Source organism: Canis lupus, chromosome 27 (assembly GCF_003254725.2).
Source record: "Canis lupus dingo isolate Sandy chromosome 27, ASM325472v2, whole genome shotgun sequence".
Lineage (NCBI taxonomy): Eukaryota > Metazoa > Chordata > Mammalia > Carnivora > Canidae > Canis > Canis lupus.
The window spans coordinates 44,979,729-45,002,978 of NC_064269.1; the positions used below are offsets into that span (position 1 = coordinate 44,979,729).

At 43.8% G+C, this 23,250-nt stretch overlaps 2 protein-coding genes across 41 annotated transcripts in view; one reads left to right on the forward strand and one right to left on the reverse strand.

Moving 5' to 3' along the window:
- The window catches only part of CACNA1C (calcium voltage-gated channel subunit alpha1 C), a 746,601-nt gene extending 737,787 nt beyond the window's left edge, over positions 1–8,814 (forward strand). For all 39 annotated transcript variants that reach the window (XM_025461617.3, XM_035706871.2, XM_035706874.2 and 36 more), the window contains one exon: positions 1,300–8,814. In XM_025461617.3, coding sequence (XP_025317402.3) covers positions 1,300–1,602 — 303 coding nt within the window. In that variant the 3' untranslated portion in view covers positions 1,603–8,814. The remainder of the gene's footprint in view (positions 1–1,299) is intronic.
- On the reverse strand, positions 7,193–22,749 carry LOC112668978 (uncharacterized). Of its 2 annotated transcripts, XM_049102508.1 has the most exons (3): positions 22,428–22,749; positions 19,573–20,106; positions 7,193–7,337 (listed from the first exon to the last, which is right to left on the reverse strand). In XM_049102508.1, exons 2-3 carry the CDS (start codon positions 20,047–20,049, stop codon positions 7,263–7,265), a joined length of 552 nt encoding a protein of 183 aa, XP_048958465.1. In that variant the 5' UTR covers positions 20,050–20,106; positions 22,428–22,749; the 3' UTR covers positions 7,193–7,262. The 2 variants fall into 2 exon arrangements, with proteins under 2 accessions (XP_048958465.1, XP_025317454.1); XM_025461669.3 differs by lacking the exon at positions 7,193–7,337 and having other exon boundaries at positions 19,156–20,106; positions 22,428–22,744.
- Positions 22,750–23,250: the final 501 nt, after the last annotated feature.

The following is a 23,250-nucleotide window of genomic DNA, read 5'->3' on the forward strand; positions in this document are numbered from 1 at the left end:
TACGAGATCCGGTTGAGGGAGTTAGGGAAGCAGACTTGGACGGGGGACTGCTCCAGAGGCCACAACAGGCACCTCAAATCTGTAAGGTGCCTCACGTCCTGGGCAGGGTGTCTTGAGTGCAGAAATGGAGTGGCAAATCAACCTACCAGACAGGCAGGCAGATTTCAGGTTATGTGAGGAAGATCTTTCCAACAGAGCTTTTCCAAAAGGACGAGGGTTTTCCTATAAAGGAGTGAGCCCACCATCACTGGACGTATGCAAGCAGAGATAACGCCCATCCAGTCATCGGGCTGTTCATGCAAGAGGTAGAGAGTTAAACCAGAGGACTTCTAAGGCCCCTCCTAGCTCCAAAACCTTGTTCTTCCCTTTGCCTTGGTTATTTCTCATTCAGTTCACCACTCCCAATTGAGTGCCAACCACATACAGGCACTGTTCTAGGTGCAGGGATACAGCCGAGAGACCGTTTCTGCTCTCATGAGCCCATGCCATGGTGAGGAGAGAGAGAGATCACAAATAAACATTTATGCAGCATGCCGCACAGGGTGGGAGCTCTGAGGAAAATACAAGCAGGAGAGGAAATAAAGAGTGATGGAGCGGGGGAACAGGGCAAAGGGACCCAAGAGAGAGGCATTCCAGGCTTCACTATGCATCCCCTACCCTGGCTCGTAGCTGAGTCACTTTCCCCAAGACCAGTCACTAAAGCAGCCACTAGAAAGGAGGGGGCCGCCCTGGGATCACCTGCTGGCCCTTTGGAGCGGAAGCAGAGGCAGGTGCAGACATGCATGGTGTTTTGCACACATCATACTCCAGGATCCTCACCCCCACAGAGACTGCCAGCCAGCAGTGGGCAAGGGGCGCGAGGTAATGGTTTCCCCAAAGGAGAGTGAGGGTTTCTGGGCAAGAATAACAGGAGGGCATGTAGGGGTGCGGGGGGCGGGGAGAGAAGACAGGGCAGGCCCGGTTCCAGCTGGGCAGCAGCACAGCAGCACCCTGTGGTCCCTCTGTGAGCCAAGCTTCCAGGTATTTGACAACAGTTAGTGAGTGCCCCAGCTGAAACAGCTGTCCTCCAGCCTGCACACCCCTGATTCCTTCAGGCAATGCTCCGCGTCAGCTCCTTTCCTGCGAGCACGCCTCCCACCACACCTACACACCTGCGCGCGCGCGCACACACACACACACACACACTCACTTCCCAAGGTTCCCAGTTACAAGCCCCTTGCTCCAGCCCCAGAGAGAAGAGCTGTCCTCCGGGAATAATGTTCCTCTTTGGTTCTTCATGGTCCTCCCTCCCCACTTCAGGTCTTGATTTCAGAAGGACTGGGGCAGTTTGCTCAAGATCCCAAGTTTATCGAGGTCACAACCCAGGAGCTGGCTGACGCCTGTGACATGACCATAGAGGAGATGGAGAACGCCGCTGACAACATCCTCAGTGGGGGCGCCCAGCAGAGCCCCAACGGCACCCTCCTACCTTTTGTTAACTGCAGGGACCCCGGGCAGGACAAAGCGGGGGGTCACGTGGGCGACGCCTGCACGGCCGCCCTGGCATGTCAGAAGAGCGAGGAAGAGCTCCAGGACAGCAGAGCCCACACCGGCAGCCTGTAGGAGCCAGGGCTGGGGAGACGCTGGGTTTTTTATTTGTTTCAATGTTCCTAATGGGTTCGTTTCAGAAGTGCCTCACTGTTCTCGTGACCTGGAGTTAACCGGAACAGCGTCTTCATTCATTTCGTTGGGACAAGACGCAGAGTTGGGTGGTGTGCAGAGTCCGTTTTCCGGGGGGAAGGAAGGCAGCAAGCCTAGTGTGTGTCGTGTCCAAGAGGTAGAGTGGTGAGGAGGAGTGGAAGAATCAGGGAGGGAGAGCAAGAGAAGAGACGCCTGCCCCCACCTCCGGGCGTGAAGGAGAGCCTCAGCTTCCTGCCGTAGCCCTCACCAAAAGGACCCTATGTCAAACGGGTGTCTTTCAACTTTGCTTGTAAAAAAAAATCCATTTTGCACATATTCCGTATGAGCCTCACTGTCTCCATAGAGCCAGGGCCCTGTGGATTTGTAGAAGGAAGCAGGAGTGGGACTTCAGCGAGGACCCAGCCCCATCCCAGGGGGGAGGAGGAACAGAGAGAGGAGCTCAGGAGCTCAGGAGACAGGAGTGGAGGAGGGCGGAGGGCACGATGAGGGGCATGCGGCAGCCTCACGGCCAAGGCTCCCCACCACCCCCATCCCTCTGCCCCAGGATCACAGGCCGTGCACAGGCCCACCTCGCTTCAGAGCAGCGGCTGGGCCTGCCAGGGAAGGGGCAACCAGCCCCTGGCAAGACGAGGTGCTGCTGAGCTTCTGTCAAGCGCTCTTTTGTTTTGTGGTTTGACATTTTTCTTGATGGCATGTTGCAGTTTTCAGGTTTTGTTTGGTTTTTGTTTTATTTTAATTTTGTTTTCCCAGGGGGAGGGGAGGAAGAAGTGTTTACAAAGCTTTGTAGCCACCCACCTTACTGTTTTCACTTTTGCAAATGTAAATTGGGTTTGGTTTTACTGTATTATTTAAACGGTTGTGGTTTTCTTTTTCTACGGTAGGCTCCATCCATAGAGCCATCGTGGGCAAGTTTTACCAGCCATTGTGTATACGCAATAATTTGTTATGATTTCTGTAGGTAGTAACAAAAATTTTTTGGGTTTGGTTTTATAATTTAAAGGTAACGCACTTGATATGGTCTTGCACATATGGGTGATTGAGTTGGGCTCTTTTTACTGCGGGGTGTGTCTGTGGGTGCCGGAGAGAAGCATGGGTGAGAGAGTCTCCGCGAGTGTGTGTGTTCTGTGTGTGCATAGTGGGTTGTCCATGTATATGCACCCATGTGTGAATGAGTGTGCAGCTCCCCCTTTCTGGTCTAACCGTGGGGAGATCTGAATCTGGGGCCATTTGAAAGCAAAAACAAACCACTGTTTCTGCTTCTGAAATGGGAATCAGTAACTCTTTACATTTTCTGTCCACAAGATATGCAAAAACAATGCAATAATATTCATTTTAAAAATACAATTGTGAGTTGTGTTGGCATTAAAACTGTATTTAAAACACACACACACACACACACACACAGAAATTTAAGGGAAAAACTCAAGAAGGCGTTTTGCTTCGATATATTCCGTGTAATGTTTTATTGCATTGATAATGTTTCTGTTGAAGAAACCGTTATACTTGAATTCAGGTCAGTTTCAGTATTTTACAAATATTTTTTTAAAACTGAATTGCAATTGTGCCAAGCGAATATAATGAATTGAATTAAGTTTGTTTTTGAATTCACTTCTTGTATATTTTGCTGCATGTAAGTAAATCATTTTGTATTTGGAGTGTACAAGCTTTACCCTTGAACTCTGAAGTGCTTTCCTATATGTGGTTGGGGGAAAGGGAACAAATATTATTTTAATTTGTACGATGAGCAAAGGTATCACCAGTGTAAATCATTATTCTGCAATCCACACACAGGTTTGGACATTACTGTTTTGCATATCTTGTGTTCACTTCCGTTTCCCTCCATTTTTCCAAAACTATACAAGAAGTATATCCATCCTACAACTTGCTTTGAGAGACCAGGACATGTCTTAATCCTGTCTTCATTCTATCCACTCTGCTCCAGTTGATTGGGACTTGGTCTCGGGACAGTCCTGCCCCGTGAGCATCCCCCATGGGAGAGGTGGCTGGCTTTTCTGTTCACTTCCACTGCGTGAACTTGCCTCGGTGGCCTCCTCAGGAAAGCGCACACTGAATGAGAGGATGAGCTAGAGTCGGGCTGGCTGGAGGGAAGGGAATCCTCCCTCTGGCAACTGCTCTACCCAAACTCAGATAGCAGGGGCCAGAGAACAGCAACCAGGTAAAAGCTTTGTCCATCCCAAAGTCAGCTCTGTCTCATTCACTTCATCCTCTCCTTGCTCTGGAGCAGGATTTCCTCCAGGTCTCCCCTAATGTGCATGGCAGACAGGGAGAGGACTGGGACCAGGACTGGGGAGGACACGTCAGGAGTTCGCAGTGATAATGGAACCAGAGACACTGTGGGAGCATCTCTTACGCCTATTTGCGTCTACCTAGAACATCATCCTATCCATGCTGTTTCCTTCAAATAGATTTCAACAATGATGGTTGAAAAGGGAGTGATTTAGGGAAAACAGGACCCAAACATTCATCTAGGATTTACCCAGGGAATGTCTTCCAGTGCCAGTATGTTCCCAGCCCTTTACAGGAGCGACCTACTTGGGACAAGTGAAGATGAGTTTCACTTTTAAGGACTGATTCATGAAAAAGTGGAGAAATACGCTGAATGTTCCCAGGTACACTAACAGTGTAGAAGCAGAAGGGTTTCTCCCTGTTTCTCCAAGACTAAACCCTCCAAACTTCTTTGGTTCCTTTTCAGTGCCATGAGGCCTTCTAGAAATTACAGTTAGGTGTCATCTTTGTCCAGTTTTCCAAGATACCTACCACCGTTCTGCTAAGATTTTAGTTGTGATGGAGAGCGAAGCCCTTTTGGATTGATAACTGATTCTTGCTATACATGTGGTCCCTAGATAGAAATTTGGCATCTTAACTGACCACAGACACAAACACATACACACACACACACACACACACACACACACACACCACTCACACCACTCACACATTCACTCAAACTTTCATGCTGCTTTCTTTTTTCCCTTTGGACTTGTCTTCTGCATCACCAAATCTCATTGGCCAGTGGCATGGGCTACACGCTGGGCTTATGCCAGCTACCCCTAAGGCCCTGCCTAAGTGTGCCCCCTTGCCCTCCACCACTCACACCTACAGAGTCCCTTCTTTCTAGTCAGCTCTGTCAGAAGGCCAGCTGGTCTTGCACCCTACAAGAGCAAAATCAGCAGTGCCAAGGGAACCTGGCCCTGTGCTGCTGGCAAGGAAAGGAGTTTTAGATGGGAGTTCCCTGTGGAGGGTGATGGGTCTCTATGGCCTGACCTCATGATCAACTGGTATGGTACTGACAGAGGATACCTGTCATCATGGGTGCCTAGGTGGGTCAGTCAGCTAAGCATCTGCCTTTGGCTCAGGTCATGATCCCAGGGTCCTAGGATCAAGTCCTGCATCTGCTCCCTGCTGAGCAGAGAATCTGCTCCTCTGTCTCCCTCTGCCCCTCCTCCCCTTCTCATTCTGTCTCTTTCTCTCTCTTTCTTAGAGAAAAATTTTTTAAAAATAACTTGTTTTTATTTCTCTCTTTCTTAGCTCTCTCTCTCTAATATATAAATAAAATCTTTAAAAAAAGATACCTGTCATCATGACAGATGGATAAAATGATTCATAAAATCACAAACCTCACCCCCTGTGTATTAAGTGATATCTGCCCCCCACCTAGAGCAGAACTTTGCCTATGACCTTGTAAAACATAACCATCAAGTCTTCTGAGAACTTGTGAGTGGCAAAGAGAAAGCAGCCAATGGCTGAGGACCAAAAGGACCTGAAGAAGTGCAGTGTAAGCTCTGAGAGCATGATTTTTATTTTTCATCTGAATGGCTTATTGTATTTCTACACTTTGGCCTTTTAATAGTCATGTGTCTGGCTATATTAAACAGGGAGATTTTCAGTTGTCTTCTTTCTGCCTGTTTCTAGAAGTTTCTTTTGCTCTTGAGGCAAAAAGAGAAGAAAGTTTTCCTAGATTTTGGCTTGAACCATGAATTTTTCTCTGCTCTGCTTCAAAGGTTATTAGTCATAATCCCTCCCATCACCTTCTGAGTCTAACAGGCTGCCCTCTGACTGGGAGGTCCAAGGACAAAGGAACAAGACTTCCTTACTCTGTCTTTATCCTGCGACCCTGCTTCTTCCGGGGCTTGTCTGGAGTGAAGCTATCAGTTTCTCACAAATATTTTCCTTCCAGATTATCTCCTGATCATTAAGCTATAGATAGTAAGACAACCACAGGAGAAGGATCCCATTCAATGCCTGAGACATAAGAACACCCTGAAAATGAGGAGTTTGGAAGTCATCAAAAGGGTTTCGTAGAGGCCATTTGATACCTACCCATCATTCCTAAAGGTCAAGATGTGTAACAAGAACCTAATTTAGGCATACAGAGTAAGTCTGGTAGTCAGGCTTTTAGCCTCATCAAACCATAATTATAAATTTTGCTGAAGAGGATAATGGCATCTCCATCCTGAGGGACCTGGGGAAAAAATGAAATATCATTGTCTAAGAGTTAGAAACCCTTTAGCAAAGAGGCCACAAAAGGGCAATTTGTTTTCAAGAGACCCATTTAAGCCCCAATTTAGTAAAACACTCGCTGATAAGAGCCCAGGTCAGTTCATAGTGAAGCTCTTGGTCACCACATCCAGGTTCCTCATCAGCTCCCTCTGAAGAGACATAAGGAAAAGAGACAAGGAAACGAAGTGTCCTACAACTATCAGGGATGGCATAGTTTTTCCCTTTCCCCAAGCCATTCTCTCTATTCCAGCCTCCTGCCCAACCCCCACTTTCCTTTCCTCCCCTCAGTCTTGTCAGAACAGGGAGTTGGGAGTAGTCCAATATGCAGATTCTTAAATAGTTTATGAAGCTAGTTCTGGTTTTAACTTTTTTTTATTTCAAAGCAATGAAACCTTGCTTTGTGAAGCCAGATACCAATGTAGCAAGTGGTTTCTGCCAGACTTCCACATGGTTGGAACACACTTGAACACCACACATACACACACACTCATACACACTTTCATCCTCATACACACACACACACACACACACACACTTCCTTAACAGACAGGTGCAGGTGCTGGGGTTGAGCCCTGCACAAATGATATTGTCCTCCCAAAGGGCTGAGCACTGTATAGAGAGATGTGGAGAGAGGACCAGAGTAACTTCCTTGAGTAGAAATAGTGCCATCGGGCCCTATTATTACTGTGAACTAAATATTATTTATCTACATTGAGAGATACAACTACATCTACAATCAGACTTTTCCCTCACATGATTTTAAGAGGCTTGCTCCAGAAAAGATGCAGTGGTAGATTCTTCAGCTCTCCGATATACTGGAAAAGCCCTTTGATCAGTCTCTGAAAGGGAATTAGAGATTGCCAGCAAAATATATTGAGCTGAGTTGAACAAATCAATTCAACACTGAGAGTAGAGTCAAGAGTTGGGACTTCCACAGAACTCCCCTCAGTCTCCACTAAATTAAGGAAGACAAAAGACAAAGACTAGATAATTAAACAAAAGCTTGAAATGTTACATCACCAGAGTCAAATATTCTCCCTTCAGATTGCATACTGGCCTCTTCATAGCTGTACCGTCTTTTGGAGGGCGTCCCATGCATCCGACTTTCCAGAATCTAATCTGACTTGATAAGGTTCCTAGAAAGGGCAACATGACATTTAATCTACCCTAAATCCAACATTTACTATAAATTTGCCATCTAAAAATCATTGGTGTACCTCATACATAAGAAAGTGTTTCACCTATGTCATTATTAAAGAGGTCTCTTGGTGAAGAGGTTGTAAATCTTAAGGGAGGGTAATTTCTATGTGAAGAAACACAGAAATGGACAGGATTTTTCCTATTCACTGTTTGAGCCTAGAGAACTGTTCTGATGCTCCTCGAGTGTGTAAGCAGAGGGACGGGAATGAGCGGGCACCAGCCGGGCAGTGGGTCACTGCTGACGCACGCCGTACTGCATGCCTGCGGGCCTCAGACACTCTGCATGCAGTCTCTCCTGAGCCCGCAACCCAGAGAGGAAAGAGAAGGCTCCCTTCTACAGGGTCACAGGAGGAGCAAAAGAGGACAGGTCACTGTGTCCTGTGCCAAACCCCCTCCCCTGAGATTTCCCAACATGGGGAAACTACATCAAAGCTTAAAAGAAAAGAAAAGAAAAGAAACCTTGGGAAGCAAGGTGGACGCTATAAACAAACAACCCTGTGCAAAGGGCTCCTCCGTGAGGCAACTCCAGTGACCTGAATGCTATGGGCACTTTTCTGCTTGCACACATCACACCACCCACGCATCAAGCTGCATCCTATCCTCCCAGACTCATAACCCATCTCTTGGTTTCTCAACTAGATTAGGCACAACCCTGTAGCAGCTTCCTCTCCTGCCCAGAACGTGTGCTGTTCCTCCAGAGCCTCGTGGGAATAGGGTCAGGGACAAACCAGGATGTGGATATCAAAGGCGTAAACAAACTTAGACAAATCTGTGACGGTAGGAGTGGAGAACCACCTGCAGAGAAACACACAAGTCCCTTAAGAAATAGGGTGGCAGGTCCCAAGCTGCTAAAGCACTGGAAGGTCTGTTACTCTCGTCATCTGCTTGTTTTATTTTAAAGCCCTAGAGCTGCCAAGCGAAACTCCCGTCCATATAAGAGGCTCCAGAAACAGCCCCTTCCTCCTTCCTCTCCTCATGTCCTCCTGCCCAGGCCCAATTTCATGCCCCTAAACCAAACTGTGTCATGCTTGCTCTCAGAGCAATGCAGAAAGATGGACAGTGCCTCCATTGTCATCCCCTGCCTGTCACCACCCCCACACCCTTGTACACCCCACACTTTCCTCTCCAGGCTTCACGATGTCGCAGTCTTACTGTTGTAAATACTGTTGTACAGTTTGTAATCATCAAATAACCCCATTGTCAAGGCCTCGCCTGCTGCGCCTTCTCACCCTCGAGAAAGGCCAGGGAATCTAGAAGGGGTAACCTTTCGAGAAGAGCTTCAGGGTCATCTCTGTGTGAGACGCTATGTATATTCCTGTAAGATTGCATTTTTATCTAAGGAATGATGTTATTTAAAAAACAAACAAAAAACACCAAAAAATAAGAATTGCAAATAAATTTCTTAACAATGTCTACACTGGTTTAATCGTATCTTCCCTCTTCCACAACCCTCCTCTTCTCCTGTTTCTCAGAGGTTACAAAAATACACCGAATGGCCAAATCACCCCCTCAGAGCCTACAAAGGGGAAGGAGGCTGGGAAAAACATGGGAAATCCGAATCCAGTGATAATCTCTAACCTTATTTCAGCAATTTATCCAGTCTTCCTTCCAATGAAAAGGTTAACATAAAAATGGCCAAAGGTTGACAAGGAAATAGAACAGAGGAATTGAATGGATAATCCACAAGATAGAAGAGCAGCTCCACCCCCCACCAAGTATTTGGAAATGCACAAAATTGGTTTTGAATAAATGCAGGAAAGAAGAGGGGGGAGGGAGAAAAGAAGGAGAGAGGGAAGAGATAAGATTATGTATATTAAAGTAATTTAAAGACTAAAAATGTTTTGTTTTATTATTAAACTGGCTCTGACAAAGCTTCCAGAATAACTCCCTGTGTAAAAATAATTTGTCCCAGAAATCCACGTATCTTAGTTGAATACAATTATAACAACAAACTGCCCCCCACACACACACCCAGTGGATGATCGAGTCCATTTTAGGAATTACAGAACATGAGCCAACCTCCCTGCTTCTCCAGAGCCTCTCTCCTCCCTGCCCCACCATCCAAACCCTGAGCTCTGGAGTCCAAGGTTGGTAGGGGAAGAACAGAGGAGTAGAAGGGCTGGAGAGAGTAGCTACGGGAGCAGGCTGGGAATGCACTCTCCCAGAACCTGTGCACAAGGTCACAACCCATAAGAGGATCCACTAATAATTAAAGTGCCAAGGTTTGCAAATCATACCTTTAACCAACTAGAACAGATACTGGATTTACCCTATAATGAAATTACCCTTCCTTGTATTTTGTATGCTTTCCTGAACAGGCGTAAAAGGAATGGAGGGATGGTCCATGGCAGGCATTAAACACAGCCATAGGAGCATGTCACCAAACTGAGACATCCCTCATGAACTGGGCCTCACTTCTGCTTTATAATTTGGTGTCAACTGTTTAGGTCTGACCTGACCTGCAAACTCTTCCTACATCAAGTCTGTTTCTGCGCATTTCTTCCTTTCTCCCCTCAAGGATGTGGCTATTGATCTGATTGGTCAGAGTACTAGACACTAATTGGGCCACAGTTGCTAATGGATAGGATTACTGCATGGTAAAAAAAAAAAAAAAAAAAAAGGTCAGTATACATACAAGACACTCTGACTTGTACTTTTTAATTATCCAGCCTCTATGTAATAAGCAGATCTAAGCATTCTTTCTATAAATCTCTATCTCTTTCTAATCTTTCTCTCCATTTATTTCCATATGGCTTGCTGGGTAAGTGGGCTCAGCAGTCTCTCAATCTCTTGCTCTTCACAGCATATATGGGTATATTAGCCCAAGAATTAGGCTGTTGAAAGTGGGGAGGGGGGTGCGAAAGACCCTGAATGGACCATGAGCCAAAATAATGGGCTCCAATCCAGCCTTCACAGCGTGCTATGTTGTACGTGATTAGACATTATTCCAGCTAATAATAGTGTAACACTCATTTTCTAATTGGCTACAAGCCCATATATATAATTTCCCAAGGAATCCCACCGGGAGGAGACACAGGGCAGAACTTGGCACTCTTTACAGTTATTTAAATAACATCAAAATCTCCCTTCAAATAGGTTGGTCATTTAGCCCAGGTGTTTCACTGAGGCCCCATTGAGATTCCATGTGACCCGGTTTTGGAATCAGGAAATATACTTAAGACATTTGCATGTAATGATATGTGTGGCATGATTCCTGATACTCAATAAAACCTTCTGCTCTCAGGTACTTGGAGGTTGGAGCCCATCAATGTGCATTTTAGCAAGCTCTGCAAGTTGTTCTTATTTAGACCAAACATCGTGAACCACAGGTATCAGACATTTCTATTAAAACGCAATTTCCCTTAGAGAGGAAACTTTTTAAGCTTCTTTCACTCCATTACATCGCAGAGGAAACCAAAGGTCTGAGGGTATAAATAAAAGATTTGAGAGGTTTTGATGGAAAATGGGAGCAATGGTTATCAGCACTGAGGAGAGAGCACAGACAAGAAGGGAAAGCATGACAAAATGTGCAAGAGGGTAATGGTTTAGGTAAAAGGGCCAGAGGCATCATGAGGCAAACTTCTATTTCACCTACCTAGGAATTTTTATTTGGCTAGGGGAGCAATGGAGTCAGATAAAGCAGGTGACCTGGCCTCTGTTCTAAGATCCAGCAAGAAATGAAAGATGGCTTTACCTTCTGCATATGCCTGTCATCTTAAACATCCTTTCAGGAAACTGGAAAGATTTCTTCTGGAAACTCCTTTCAGGGTATGGTGATCCTCAAAGTTGATCTACTGTCAATGGGACTCTCCTTGACTCCTCTCTAGAGCATCTTAAGTTAGAGGAATGCCAGCACTCTACATCAGGAATTAGACTAATGGCATGATAGTATTTTCATGAAGAGCAAGGAAGAGAAGACTCTTAGGTGTTAGGGAGAAGGTCTTGAGGAATTACCTGGACTTCAGGCATTCCTAAACATAGCAATGAGTGGCAGTCGCTTCTAGAAATTCTAACAATCTTGAAATGTCAGGCTTGTTTTCAGGAAAGGAGAGAATTTGAGTTGTGTCAAAACTAGAGTGGCCCTATAGTAGGTTGTCTAAAACTAGTTGTCCCAGTCCAACGAAGACATTTGTTAACCCTGGTTAGAACACAAGAGAGGGTGTAGCCTAGAGAGGATGGAATGTATTAGCTGGCGCTTGGTAGACTGACCCTCCTTTATTTCCACTCTTGCTTCTAAAGTCAAGTATCCACAGACTGACCTAATTTTTAAATAAATCAGATTATATCACATCACTGCTCTCAACTGTCCAATGTTTTCTCATCACTTGAATTAAAATCCAAAGTCTTTACCATGATCTATATAGCCTAAAACATCTGACCTTATCTACCTCTCTGCTTCTCAGACCTCATTTCCCACCATCGTCTCTGTCCTACTTGCTCACTTCCAGCTATATTGACCTTCTTGTTGTCCATTAAACGCACAAAATTTATTCAGTCCTTTGCCAGTTATCAATTTATTGCTTCTCAGCACTAAATTCATGCTTTTTACACTGCTCTGTGATATGGGAGCTCAACCTTAACAAACATTTCTCCTTTGTCAGCTGGCTCAGTGTCAGTATAGTCTTCATCAATAGAGGGCACTGAAATGACATTGTAAAAGTAAAGAGATTTCCTTTCACAATTTAGCCTGCTATTTTTAGGCACATAGACAGTAGAGGGGTAATGCTAGAGGCTTGGTACTAGTCACCTAAGTAACTCTTACAGACCAGCTCCAGCCTGCTAATGCCCTCCAGCAAGTTTCTCCACCATCCAACGGACCATGTTTATGGACTAGCTCTGACCCACACTCTCCAACAAGTTTCCTTAGCACTGGCAGGCTGTGTGATCCTATAGCAGCCACGCCTCTCTAAGTAGGTCTGAATCAGCCTTGAATTGAGTAGTTGGGAGAGCTCTTCTAAGTTCTTAGTTTCTTCCTAAATTACTCTCTCTCAGCCCTAGAAATAGTAGTTTTTCTTCTAGTTTAGTAGTTAACTCTTTTATAAGCTATAATTCTTTATATTAAATGTTTCCTGTTCAAATTACTGGTGTGGGGTCTGTCTCCTGATTGGACCCTGACATCAAATTGATATTGGAAGGTCTGGGGAGACAGACACTCAGAGATAGGATTTGAGAATGAGTTTGGTCAGGTGTTTGCATCAAAGGGCAGTGCTGAGTTCCTTGTCAGTGGAAAATCAGATGCTAGTCATCCATGATAAGGAGTGGCATTCCAGTTAATTAAATTATCACTTGTGATGAAGTGTTAATTATAGCAAATGCCCTGGGAGCCCAAGAGGCTGCTGCACTTATTGTTATGGCAGTAGTAATGACAAGGACTGTGGTGTGGAACTGACTTTCCTGAGTATACTGTTTAAAAAAAAAAAAACAAGCTTAGGATCATAATCTGAGAATCAGAGAGCTTCCATGGCAGCCCTGATATAATATTTTATTTCTTGTAACCAATATTGAATCAAATTTAACTGTTCAAGTGGCTGAATTACAACAGCAGTTGAATTTGCAGCCTTTACAACTTTCTTATGTGAAAATTAGAACTCTGAGAAACAATGAGACCTTGAAATTTGGAATGAGGAAATCTGGTAGGATTCAAGTTGAGATTCTAAAATCTCCAAGTCACTCTGAGCATTTCTTTGCAATAGAAGCAGATCAGTACTACAATGACTAGCCTTCCTTTGCTAGAAAACTCTGGAGCTCATCTGGGGCAGATGTCTTGACAAGGATGCTTATTCTCCTCAAGATGCACTATCATCACCTCTTGTTGTTACTAGACTCACAACTTGGGTCAAATCTCAGCATGTTTCAGGGACTCAGACACATAGTATGACCCAGGAGGAAATGGCTTATACTTTAAATGAGTTACAAGACTTGTCTAATATATATGTTGGCAGAAACTTTGGGAATCTGTGTGGGAGTGGATTCTAAGAGACTTAGAACATGGAGAACAAAATATATCAGAACAAATTAATTTATATATGTGCATTTGCTAGGGATTCTAGATCTTGTATTTTAAATTATGCAGCTAGAAAAGGCTCTGGCATTTTATTAGATGGTCAACTGACTCTTGGACTCAGTAGTGACTTCTCTTTAGTGAGAGTAAAATGCCTTCATTTCTGTGATCTGATAGGGAGGTAGGACTCTGAAGGCTTAGGAAGATAGGAATGTTGGTGTGTATTTATCATGTGCAACACGCATATCCATCCCCTCAACCACATCTCCTTAAAAGGCTCAGGAGACCCTCCCATCACCAAGATTTTGAGAAATAAGTTAGTGAAGGAGTACTTACATCTTTTCAAAGCTCTGTAGTTACTCACATTTATAGACTAGATATTGCCATGGGAAATGCTACACTGATTTCAATGGGATTAATGGAATCTTGGAGTAACAGAAGCCAAGAGGCAGCATATAGTTATATGCCTGACAAGGTGAATACATTTACTATAAAGGGCAGCAGGAACAAATGTAATTAGAATGCTTTGGCCAATTAGGATCTCAACTGGTAGTTAACCGATCATACAGTAATAAAAGAAATCACCTATTAAAATGCCAAATCCAGCCCTTTACCTATTTTTATAAATAAAGTTTTATTGGAATACAACTATACCCACTTGTTTCCTTATTGTCTATGGTTGCTTTCCTGCTACACCAGGAGAGTTGAATAGCTATGACAGAAACTGGCCTGCAAAGTTAAATTTTTACTCTTTGGCTTTTGTCAGAAAAATTCACCAACCTGAACCTAAAACTTCTAGTTCTGTTGGTTTAAGATCTGGTTTGAGTCATTGCAATGGAGACTCATAACCTTTCATCCAGTTACCATTCCTAAGCCAATTTACAGATCTGGAAACCATTGGTTGAAGGAGAGACCCTCTGCAGAATGGCCACAAGTGTATACAGTAAACATTCCTCTAAGACTTCCCTGAAGGGACACCTGGGTGGCTCAGAGGTTGAGTCCCTGCCTTTGGCCCAGGGTGTGATCCTGGAGTCCTGGGATCGAGTCCCACATCAGGCTTCCCTGCATGGAGCCTGCTTCTCTCTGCCTGTGTCTCTGCCTCTCTCTCTCTCTCTCTCTCTCTCTCTCTGTGTGTCTCATGAATTAATAAATAAAATATTTTTAAAAAAGACTTCTCTGAAGATGTTTATAGACATTTATTAGAGTGGCTAGGGACTGGACAAAGAATTACCCAAACTACTAAGGGATCAGTAGGCATAGGCTCTGAATTGATGTTAATTCCTAAGAATCCAAAACACCACTGTGCCCCACAGTGTCAGGTTGGAGGTTCATGGTGCTTGAAAGATAGATATATACCTCAAAGAATTGTGTCTGATCAAGGAACTAATTTTACAGCAAAGTATCAACAGGCTCGTGCCCATGGCAGCTTCCCACAACACCCACACCATCACCCAGAAACAGCTCTCTAAATAGAAAGGTAGAATGACTTATTGAATACTCAATTATAATATCAATTATGAGACGGCACCTTGAAAATATGGGTGCAATCTTTTACCAGGCTGCAATATATGGTTGGAATCAGAGACCATCATGTGGTGCTATTTCACATAGCCAGAATATATATGCCCTCTAAATCAAATGGTAGAAGTGAGAGAAGCTCCTCTCACTATCATACCTAAAAAAAACATTGGCAGAATTTTTCACTTCTCATCCAGCAATCATGAGCTTTTCTGGTTTGAAGGTCTTAGATCTCAATGGGGAAATGTTTCTATCAAAGGACACAATGGTCCCATTGATTTGGAAGATGAGACTCCCACTTGACTATTTGGGGCTCCTTATGCTGAACCAACAGGCAAGAAGAACAAAAGAGTTACTTTATAGGCTGGAGTAACTGATCACAATTGTCAGTGGGAAACTGAGTTGCTCCCACACAGTGGGGAACTAAAGACTATTTCTGGAACCCAGAATATTTCCATGCCCAATAGTAAAGGTTAATTGAAAACTATAGGAAACCAACAAAAGATAAAGTCAAGACTTTTGAAGAGTCAGAGCCTTCAGATATGACCATATGGGGGGCACCTGGGTGGCTGAGTGGCTGAGCGTCTGCCTTCCACTCTGGTTGTGATCCCAGGGTCCAGGGATCAAATCCCGCATCAGGTTCCCTGCAGGGAGTCTGCTTTTCCCTCTGCCAATGTCTCTGCCTCTCTCTGTGTGTCTCTCATGAATAAATAAATAAAATCTTTAAAAAAGAAAAGAAATGACCATTTGGTCATTAAAGACCACTTAAGTTTCTGTCTCAGGACAAAGGAAAAGTTGAGTAAAGAAGGGAAAAATATCATCTATGACTTTATGACCTATTACAAGGATTATATTCATTTTGCATATTTTTTGTGTACATATTCATTTGTAAATTGTAATAATTTTTTTCTTTCTTATTCTTCCCCTTATTATCTCATATACACAGGTTTTTTACAATTAAACTTTTAATTTAACCATTAGGTAACAAAATTTTCAATGGAACTGTGACCAAATCTGAAAGTACTGAATACAGTCAACAATGGGTGTAATGTCTATTTTGAGTGTCTCCATTTGGGAGAAAGTGTAAGCACTTCCTCCTTGTACAAAAGACATCTATGGCTTGTTAGGTAGGAGACATAGTTGTTTCATTGTTGTTTGGAAGTTCAGATGCGTGTAGGAGAATACATATGGAAGTTGAGTTACCAAAAGGGTAGACTGTGCCAGTTACCAATTTATTGCCTCTCTTTTTTTTTTTTTTTTTTTTTTTGCCCAGCTTTGTAATACTGGGATTGGACCTTGTAAACATTTCTCCTTTGCCAGGTAGCTTGATGTTAAGATTGGTCATTAGATAAAATGGATAATACTGGAAGGACGCGAGGAGGCAAGGGTAGTAAAAAAGGAATTCATTCCAGTGTGCTATTTCTTGCCGCAGCAACCAATGCTCTGGTATGTGAGAGACTTGGTAGCACTCACCTAAGTAGCCCTATGGATTGGCTCCACCTGCACTCTCTGGCAATCTACCCTACTTCTACAGATAAGTTCTGACTCAAGCTTGTCACCCTCTTGCAGTTTTCTCATCCCCACAGGTTACACGTTCCTGTAGTAGTCATACTATTCCCTCCTGTTCATGCTCCCTCAGCCCTGGAGGCAGAAGCTGCTTCCTGCAACTGTTACTCAAGATCACTTAGAGTCCTCTGCTATCCCCTTCAGTAGCTAATCACCTGCAAGTTACCAAGATTTTATACCAAATTCCCCATTTGAATTATTGGTGTGATTTCTGTTCCTGATTGAACCCTGACCATAAACCACCCTTGCTCTTTCCTCTGCCTAAAACAATTTTTATCCAGATAAATACATGCTCAAATCTAGCTGTCAGCTGATTGCTATTACTGTGCAGACTGTCCTTCCTTGTGGCTAAACTGAAGTATCTGACACAGCCTCTATCTCTTTTGTGAAACAAGATGGCACAGACCCTACTACTGGGCACCATCGCCTGCAACCAAGATGAGCCCAGGGAAAGAGGATATGCAAGGTTTACTTGTGATATAAACCAGACTTTGAATTTTGACTCTCAGTAAACCTACTTAAAAATAGTATTGCCATTACCCACAAGCCCTAGAAATAGTATCAAGATTCTCTGAGAGCACATGATTATATTCCATTTGCCCAAACAGTATTTACTGAGTCCCTACTGTGTACCAAACACTGTTCAGGACACTGGTATACCCCAGCACTTGGCTGTAGTGTTGATTCATCCCTAACATTTTTCACAGTTTTGAAAGGCAACCAGCCTTCTACACAACTCTAAGCATCTTCATCCACAGGGTGTGGGCTCCCCATAAACCCAGCTAAGTTTCAAAATGGGGCTTCAGAGGCCCCTGCATACAGCTGTGCACAAAGATGTCCAGCCTGGGATGAGAGCAGCTAGCAGCTGCAACTGCCAAGCTTTGTGCCTGGTGGGTGCTGTGTGAGCCCAGTAAGATCACATATTTACAATAGTGTGTGCAACAAAAAGTGCTGGGACCTCAGATTCCACTTTGCTGAGACTAGAGCAGAACAAGATGGATCATTCAGGACAATGAGAGTCTTTCCCCGGCTGGCTGGGGAGAAGGGACAGAAGCAACAGTCACCTCAGTCTGGCACTCTCTGCTAAGATTTATACAAGCCCCTTAAACTATGACTGGGCCAGCTGCTGGAAGAAAGCAAAGGAGAAGTGTTTCGTGAGATGGAAGAAAAGCTGCCTCTGCAAATGTGTTAAGGCTGAGACCACTCGGCCTCCACTGGCTCTCCAGGGGGTCCTGGAGTCAGTGTGTTAGTTTTCTATTGCTATGTAACAAATCTCCACAAACTTAGCAGCTTAAAGCAAACATGCATATATTATCTCACAGTTTCCATGGGTTTGGAGCCCAGGCATGGGTCCTCTGCTCATGGTTTCACAAAACTGTTATCTAAGGGTAAGCTGGGCTATATCCTCATCTGGAGGCTTAACTGGGGAAGAATACACTTCAAAGTTCACTCAGGTTGTGGGAAGAATTTAATTCCTTTGCAGTTGTGTGACTGAGGACCCCATTTTCTGCTGGCAGTCAGCTGGAGGCCACTCTCAGCTCTAAGAGGCTGCCGGCAATTCCTTGCCATGCATGCCTCTGAAAGTCAGAAAGGGAAAGTCTTGTTCTAACCTGTTAAAATGGAGTTATATATCATATGATATAATCACAGGAGTGACATCTTATTGGGTAGAAGTCATAGTTCCTGCCTGCATTCATAAGGGAGGACTTCTATAAAGACACGGATGTCAGGAGGCAGATATCATTGGGGCCCACCTTGGGATCTGTCTGTCACACTCAGCCTCAAGAAAATTCTAACTAAGTTATTTGGTAACATCTGTGCTTGCTTGGACAAGACAGACTGTACCCAAAAAGTGGGATTCTTGGCACTGCCCTCTGTTCCACATCTCACACCAAGCACCTGGAGGGAGCCCAAACCTCACGCATGGGATGGTCACTCAAATTACTTTTCAGGGTGACTGCCCAGCACAGGATGAGGTAACTAGCCATACCTTTTCTGTAACAGACTCACTCTGACCCCCATCTTCGCTTCCCCCCCAGATGTGAAGAGCTTTAGCCATATCTGGTCAAACCACCTTGGGTTTGCTGACAGCAGGACTTATCAGTTGTCCCAAAGCATGCTTAGTAAGTAACCTATGTGTACACTTGAGTTGAGTTTCAACATAACTCAAGATAGTTTCAACATAACTCCCTCCGTCTTGGAGGGAGGCAAGATCCTGGACACAGGGAAATTCAGTGAACTGCTTCCGCCAAACCTCACTCCCACCCTAGCCACACTCATTCTCTCCCCAGTAGGATTCATCCGGATTTATTCAGTTCTCACTGGAGTCTCAAGTGAGATGGTGAAACTGGGCCCACAGTGAGGAGCTTGGGAAACCTGCTCTGCCGGTCCAGCTGAGAATTCTCCTGTGGAGAGGAATTACGTCCTCTGTATTTATTACACAAACTGGGGAGGCCAGAGCACAAGTCAACCAATCTCTCCTGAATCTTTAAAGCTCTTAGTTCTAAAACTATGAAAACTCTTCCTGATTGGAAGATACTGGAAGAATAAGTAGCAAGCTCAATGCTACAGGCTTCTGGGGAGGATCAAATGAAATAGTACATTTGAGAAAACTGAAATATTATCAAGTGTGTACCACTCACTCCACAGTTAGACAACTTGAGCCTGGCTGTAGAGGAAGGAAACAAGAACAACCAAGGTTTATTATGAAGGTCTAAAGCAAAGAAAGTTAGCAGGAGGAAGCCCTGCCCCAGACACAATATTTAAAGGAACACAAGCTTCCTAGTGTAAGGAAGGAGACTCTCAGTGAAAACTTCCAAAAGTTAGTCAAGCCAAAACTTAGCACTGGCAAGCCCTTTTAACAGGTAATGGTGGATGCTGTACATGAAGAAACCTAAGCAGAAGAGGATGATCATGAAGGACAAGGTAATGAGGGTGTAGATGGACATTCGCTTCTCCATAGTACCCCGGATCAGGCAGAAATAGGGTCCAGGGCAGCTCTCGGTGCTGCAGCGCATGACGGCTTGGCTCACCAGGGGCAGGTGTTGGTACATGAGAAGGACTAAAAACACGCACTGTGCACCAACCTGCAGGAGAAAGTAGAGGAGGTACAAAAGCAAAAGCATCTTCTCTTGGTGGAAGTTCAGGATGGACTTCTTTGGAGAAGGGACATGCTCCTGGATTCCCACCATGGAGCCCTCCTCCATTTCATCTGCCACTGACTCCACTGACTTGGCTTTGTTCTGCTTATGTCGAATCTGGGCCATGAAGAATTCCATGAGGAAGAAGAGGGCCAAGAAAATAAAGAAAAAGAAGTACCAAATTCCCACTACAGGACTGCTAAAACGTTTCTCAAAACACTCAATTAAACAAACATTGGTGATGTTGCCGTGGCACCAGAAATCTTCATGGATGGGGGCCCATGGCATGCGGACCACGTACACCACCACTCCATACACAGCAATGAAGCCAAACCACAGCTGCCGTCCAATGTAGTAGCCGGATTTGTCACCAGCCACAGAGTGTAGCACAGGGATCAGTCCAGCTACTGCCGCTGCAGCCATCTCTTCAGACTCTCAAGAGACCACAGGACCCGAGACCAGGAGAACTCACGACAGCGCCTCAGGAAGGGCAGGAATGGAAAAGAACACAGGGTCAGAACGTAAGAGCAGGTGCCAAGAATCCTGAGCACATCCAAGGGATTGGCTCAGCTTTCAGCCTATGATAAGAGCCATGCATTCAGGACATGCCCAGATGCACTACAACTACATATCTCCTACTGTCTCTAGTAGGAGAATCAAACTTTATTCATATTTACAATGCCCATATCACCTAGTATAGATGATTACATCTAAGGATCTAATTAGACTCGATAAATGAACAAAGGAAGGATGGAGCGAATCAATGAATTTAACAAATCAAGAGTGTCTGGCTGTTCTAGAAGCCCCATGGTAACCTCTGTACTTCGTATCTTTGCCAGAAGATTTCCTAAGACTATAGAGAAAAGGAATGAAACATTTCCTTCTTTCTTGCACATGACTTCTGTTCCATCCACAACTCTTCAGAGGGTACCTATCACCATACTTTAATAATAATAATAAAAGTAATAGTAATAACATAAATAATGAATGATACAAACAATAATAACAGTAATGATGATTTAAAAAACATTGGCCACTTATTGACTGCCTATATATATCAAGCCCTGCGCCAGTGGTTTAGATACATTACCTTTACAGAAGGGTAAAACATTGTAAATATTTTTATTAGTTTGATTTTGCTAATTGCCAGTGCTTGTCCTCTCTTATGTATGTTCTTGTACATGATGATGACCAATCATTTAACTTAAGATATAGAGTATTTAATAAAATTTTTTGGGTTTTTTTATTGTAATGAAATACACATTAACACAAAATCTGCCATTATGACCATTTCTAAGCATACGCTTCTGTGGCATTAAGTACTTTGCACTGTTGTGCAACCATCATCACCATCCTCCTCCGGAATTTTTTCAGAAGCTCTGCCCCTAAATAATAGATCTCTCCCCTTAGCCTAAGTCCCACCCTCTCCCACTCCCTGGAAACTACCACTCTACCTTCTATCTCTTTGAGTTTGAATACTCTAAAAGAAACCATATTATATATATCCTTTTGTGTCTGCTTTATTTCACTTAGCATAATGTCTTCAAGTTTCACCCCTGTTGTAGCATGTGTCAAATTATCCTTCCTGAATATTATTCAGCCATTGTATAGTTAGAATACATTTTGTTTATATATTCATTCAGTGATGGACATTTGGGTTATTTCCACTTTTTGGCTGTTGTGAATGAAGCGACTATGAACATAGCTGTATGAATTTGTTTGAGTTTCCACAATCACTTCTTATGAGTATATAATGAGAAGCAAAATTTCTGGATAATGTGGTAAATATATGTTTAACTTTTTTGAGAAACAACCACAATGTTTTTCATAGCTGTTGTGTCCCCTACATACCGACCAGCAATATATAAGTGTTCCAATTTCCCCCATATCCTTGCCAACACTTATTATTTTCTGAGGTTTTAAAAAAATGCTTTGAGAGGCACCTCGGTGACTCAGTTGGTAAAGCATCCAACTCTTGATTTCTGCTCAGGTCATGATCTCAGGGTCTTGAGATGGAGCCAGATGTCAGACTTTGCACTGCAGGTGGAGCCTGTTTGGGATTCTCTCTCTCCCTCTCCTGTCCCTCCCCCATGTTCGAGTGCGTGCACTCTCTCTCTCTCTCTCCCCCCTCCTTTCTATAAATAAATAAATAAATAAATAAATAAATAAATAAATAAATAAAATATTTTAAGATGCTTTGGGTTTTTATTGATAAATTGTCACAGCCAATGCTGAAAATTCTCCTTCAAAGGTACCTGAGACTCAGCAATATTTCTAAATTACCCCCAAGTATCAGGTCACATCATTCATTATCATTCAAGCAGCTCATACACAGGAATCATGAGAGGCAGGCTTCAGAGTGAGCTGATGGATAGAGTACTATGCAAGACTACCTGCTCAGCCTACAAAGGACAGTGACTGATCAAGAAGAGCCAAAGGGGTAGATGGGACAGTGGAGAAACAATACAAATACTGAGCATTTACTATGTGTTAAGTCCTCTGTTATAAATGGACAGTTATGTGGTTCATTATCTCATTTATTCCTCAGAACAGTCTTATGAGATAAGTAGTCTTAATTTCCAGACAAGAAGGCTAAGATTTAGAATGCTTAAGTAACTTTTCCACAATTATTATACAGCCAAGTACATGAATTAGAAACCAGAGCGTTTAAACAAACCAGGATTAGAAACCAGAGCGTTTAACTCGGTAGCTTGAACTTTGGACTTTGCCTACTTCGCTAGTGCATGGCCCAGAGATGACAGGGAAGAAAGGAGGAAGGCCATGGGTTCCCGAAATCTCACCTGCCAACTCTTTTGGAAAATAAAATAGCTGGTGTCCAGGCCCACAGGTCTTTGCTTTTTTTTTTTTTTTTTTTTTTTTCCTTCAGAGACAGCTTTGTGGCCAAATCCCAGTCAGCTCAAGTTAAAGCATCAAATCTCCAGTAACGTGTTGCATGGTGACTAAAAGCTCAGATTCTCACTGCAGCATCTGGAAAAGTGGATCCCATATGGACCACCTGTGTCCCTGCTTCTGCTGCCATAGCTCTGAAGCTCTGTTTCTTCTCTCCTTTCCTTTGTGCTCAACGGAAACCTCCTTCCTCACCAACTGCTCCACTCCTTGGAATCTCCCAGCTAGCTGCCTCATTGGCTGTGCCACCTGCCTGTCTTCACAGTGTCTACGAATCACCACTCTCAGAAAAGCAAGTCTAGAGGAACCATCAGATCAAGTCTCAAGTCTCCTACAGTGTAGAAGTGAGAATTGGTATGAGGTCAGGAGCCTGCTCGAAATATTGAGCCAGGTCCCTGGTGATATTCGTGTCGTGATCTGTTCCTGGATTCAGATGGCCCAATAGTCTGAATCTGGAACAGACCATCAGCAGATTCAACAAGAAGTATCTGGTACCTTTCCCATTCTTCTCAAACCTCCAGCCCCACTCTCCTAAACTCTCATCTCATTTAAATTGAAAAAACAGAAATTGCCAGCCAGGAAACTCTCTCCTTTTCCACCTGAGTCCCAGATCCCATTCGTGGACCCTCTGAGAAACCCTGCCCAGACCCTCTGTCCCCTGAATCCTCAATTTCTGCCTTTCTGCAGAATCTTCCCACCAGCATCCCATTGTCCCTA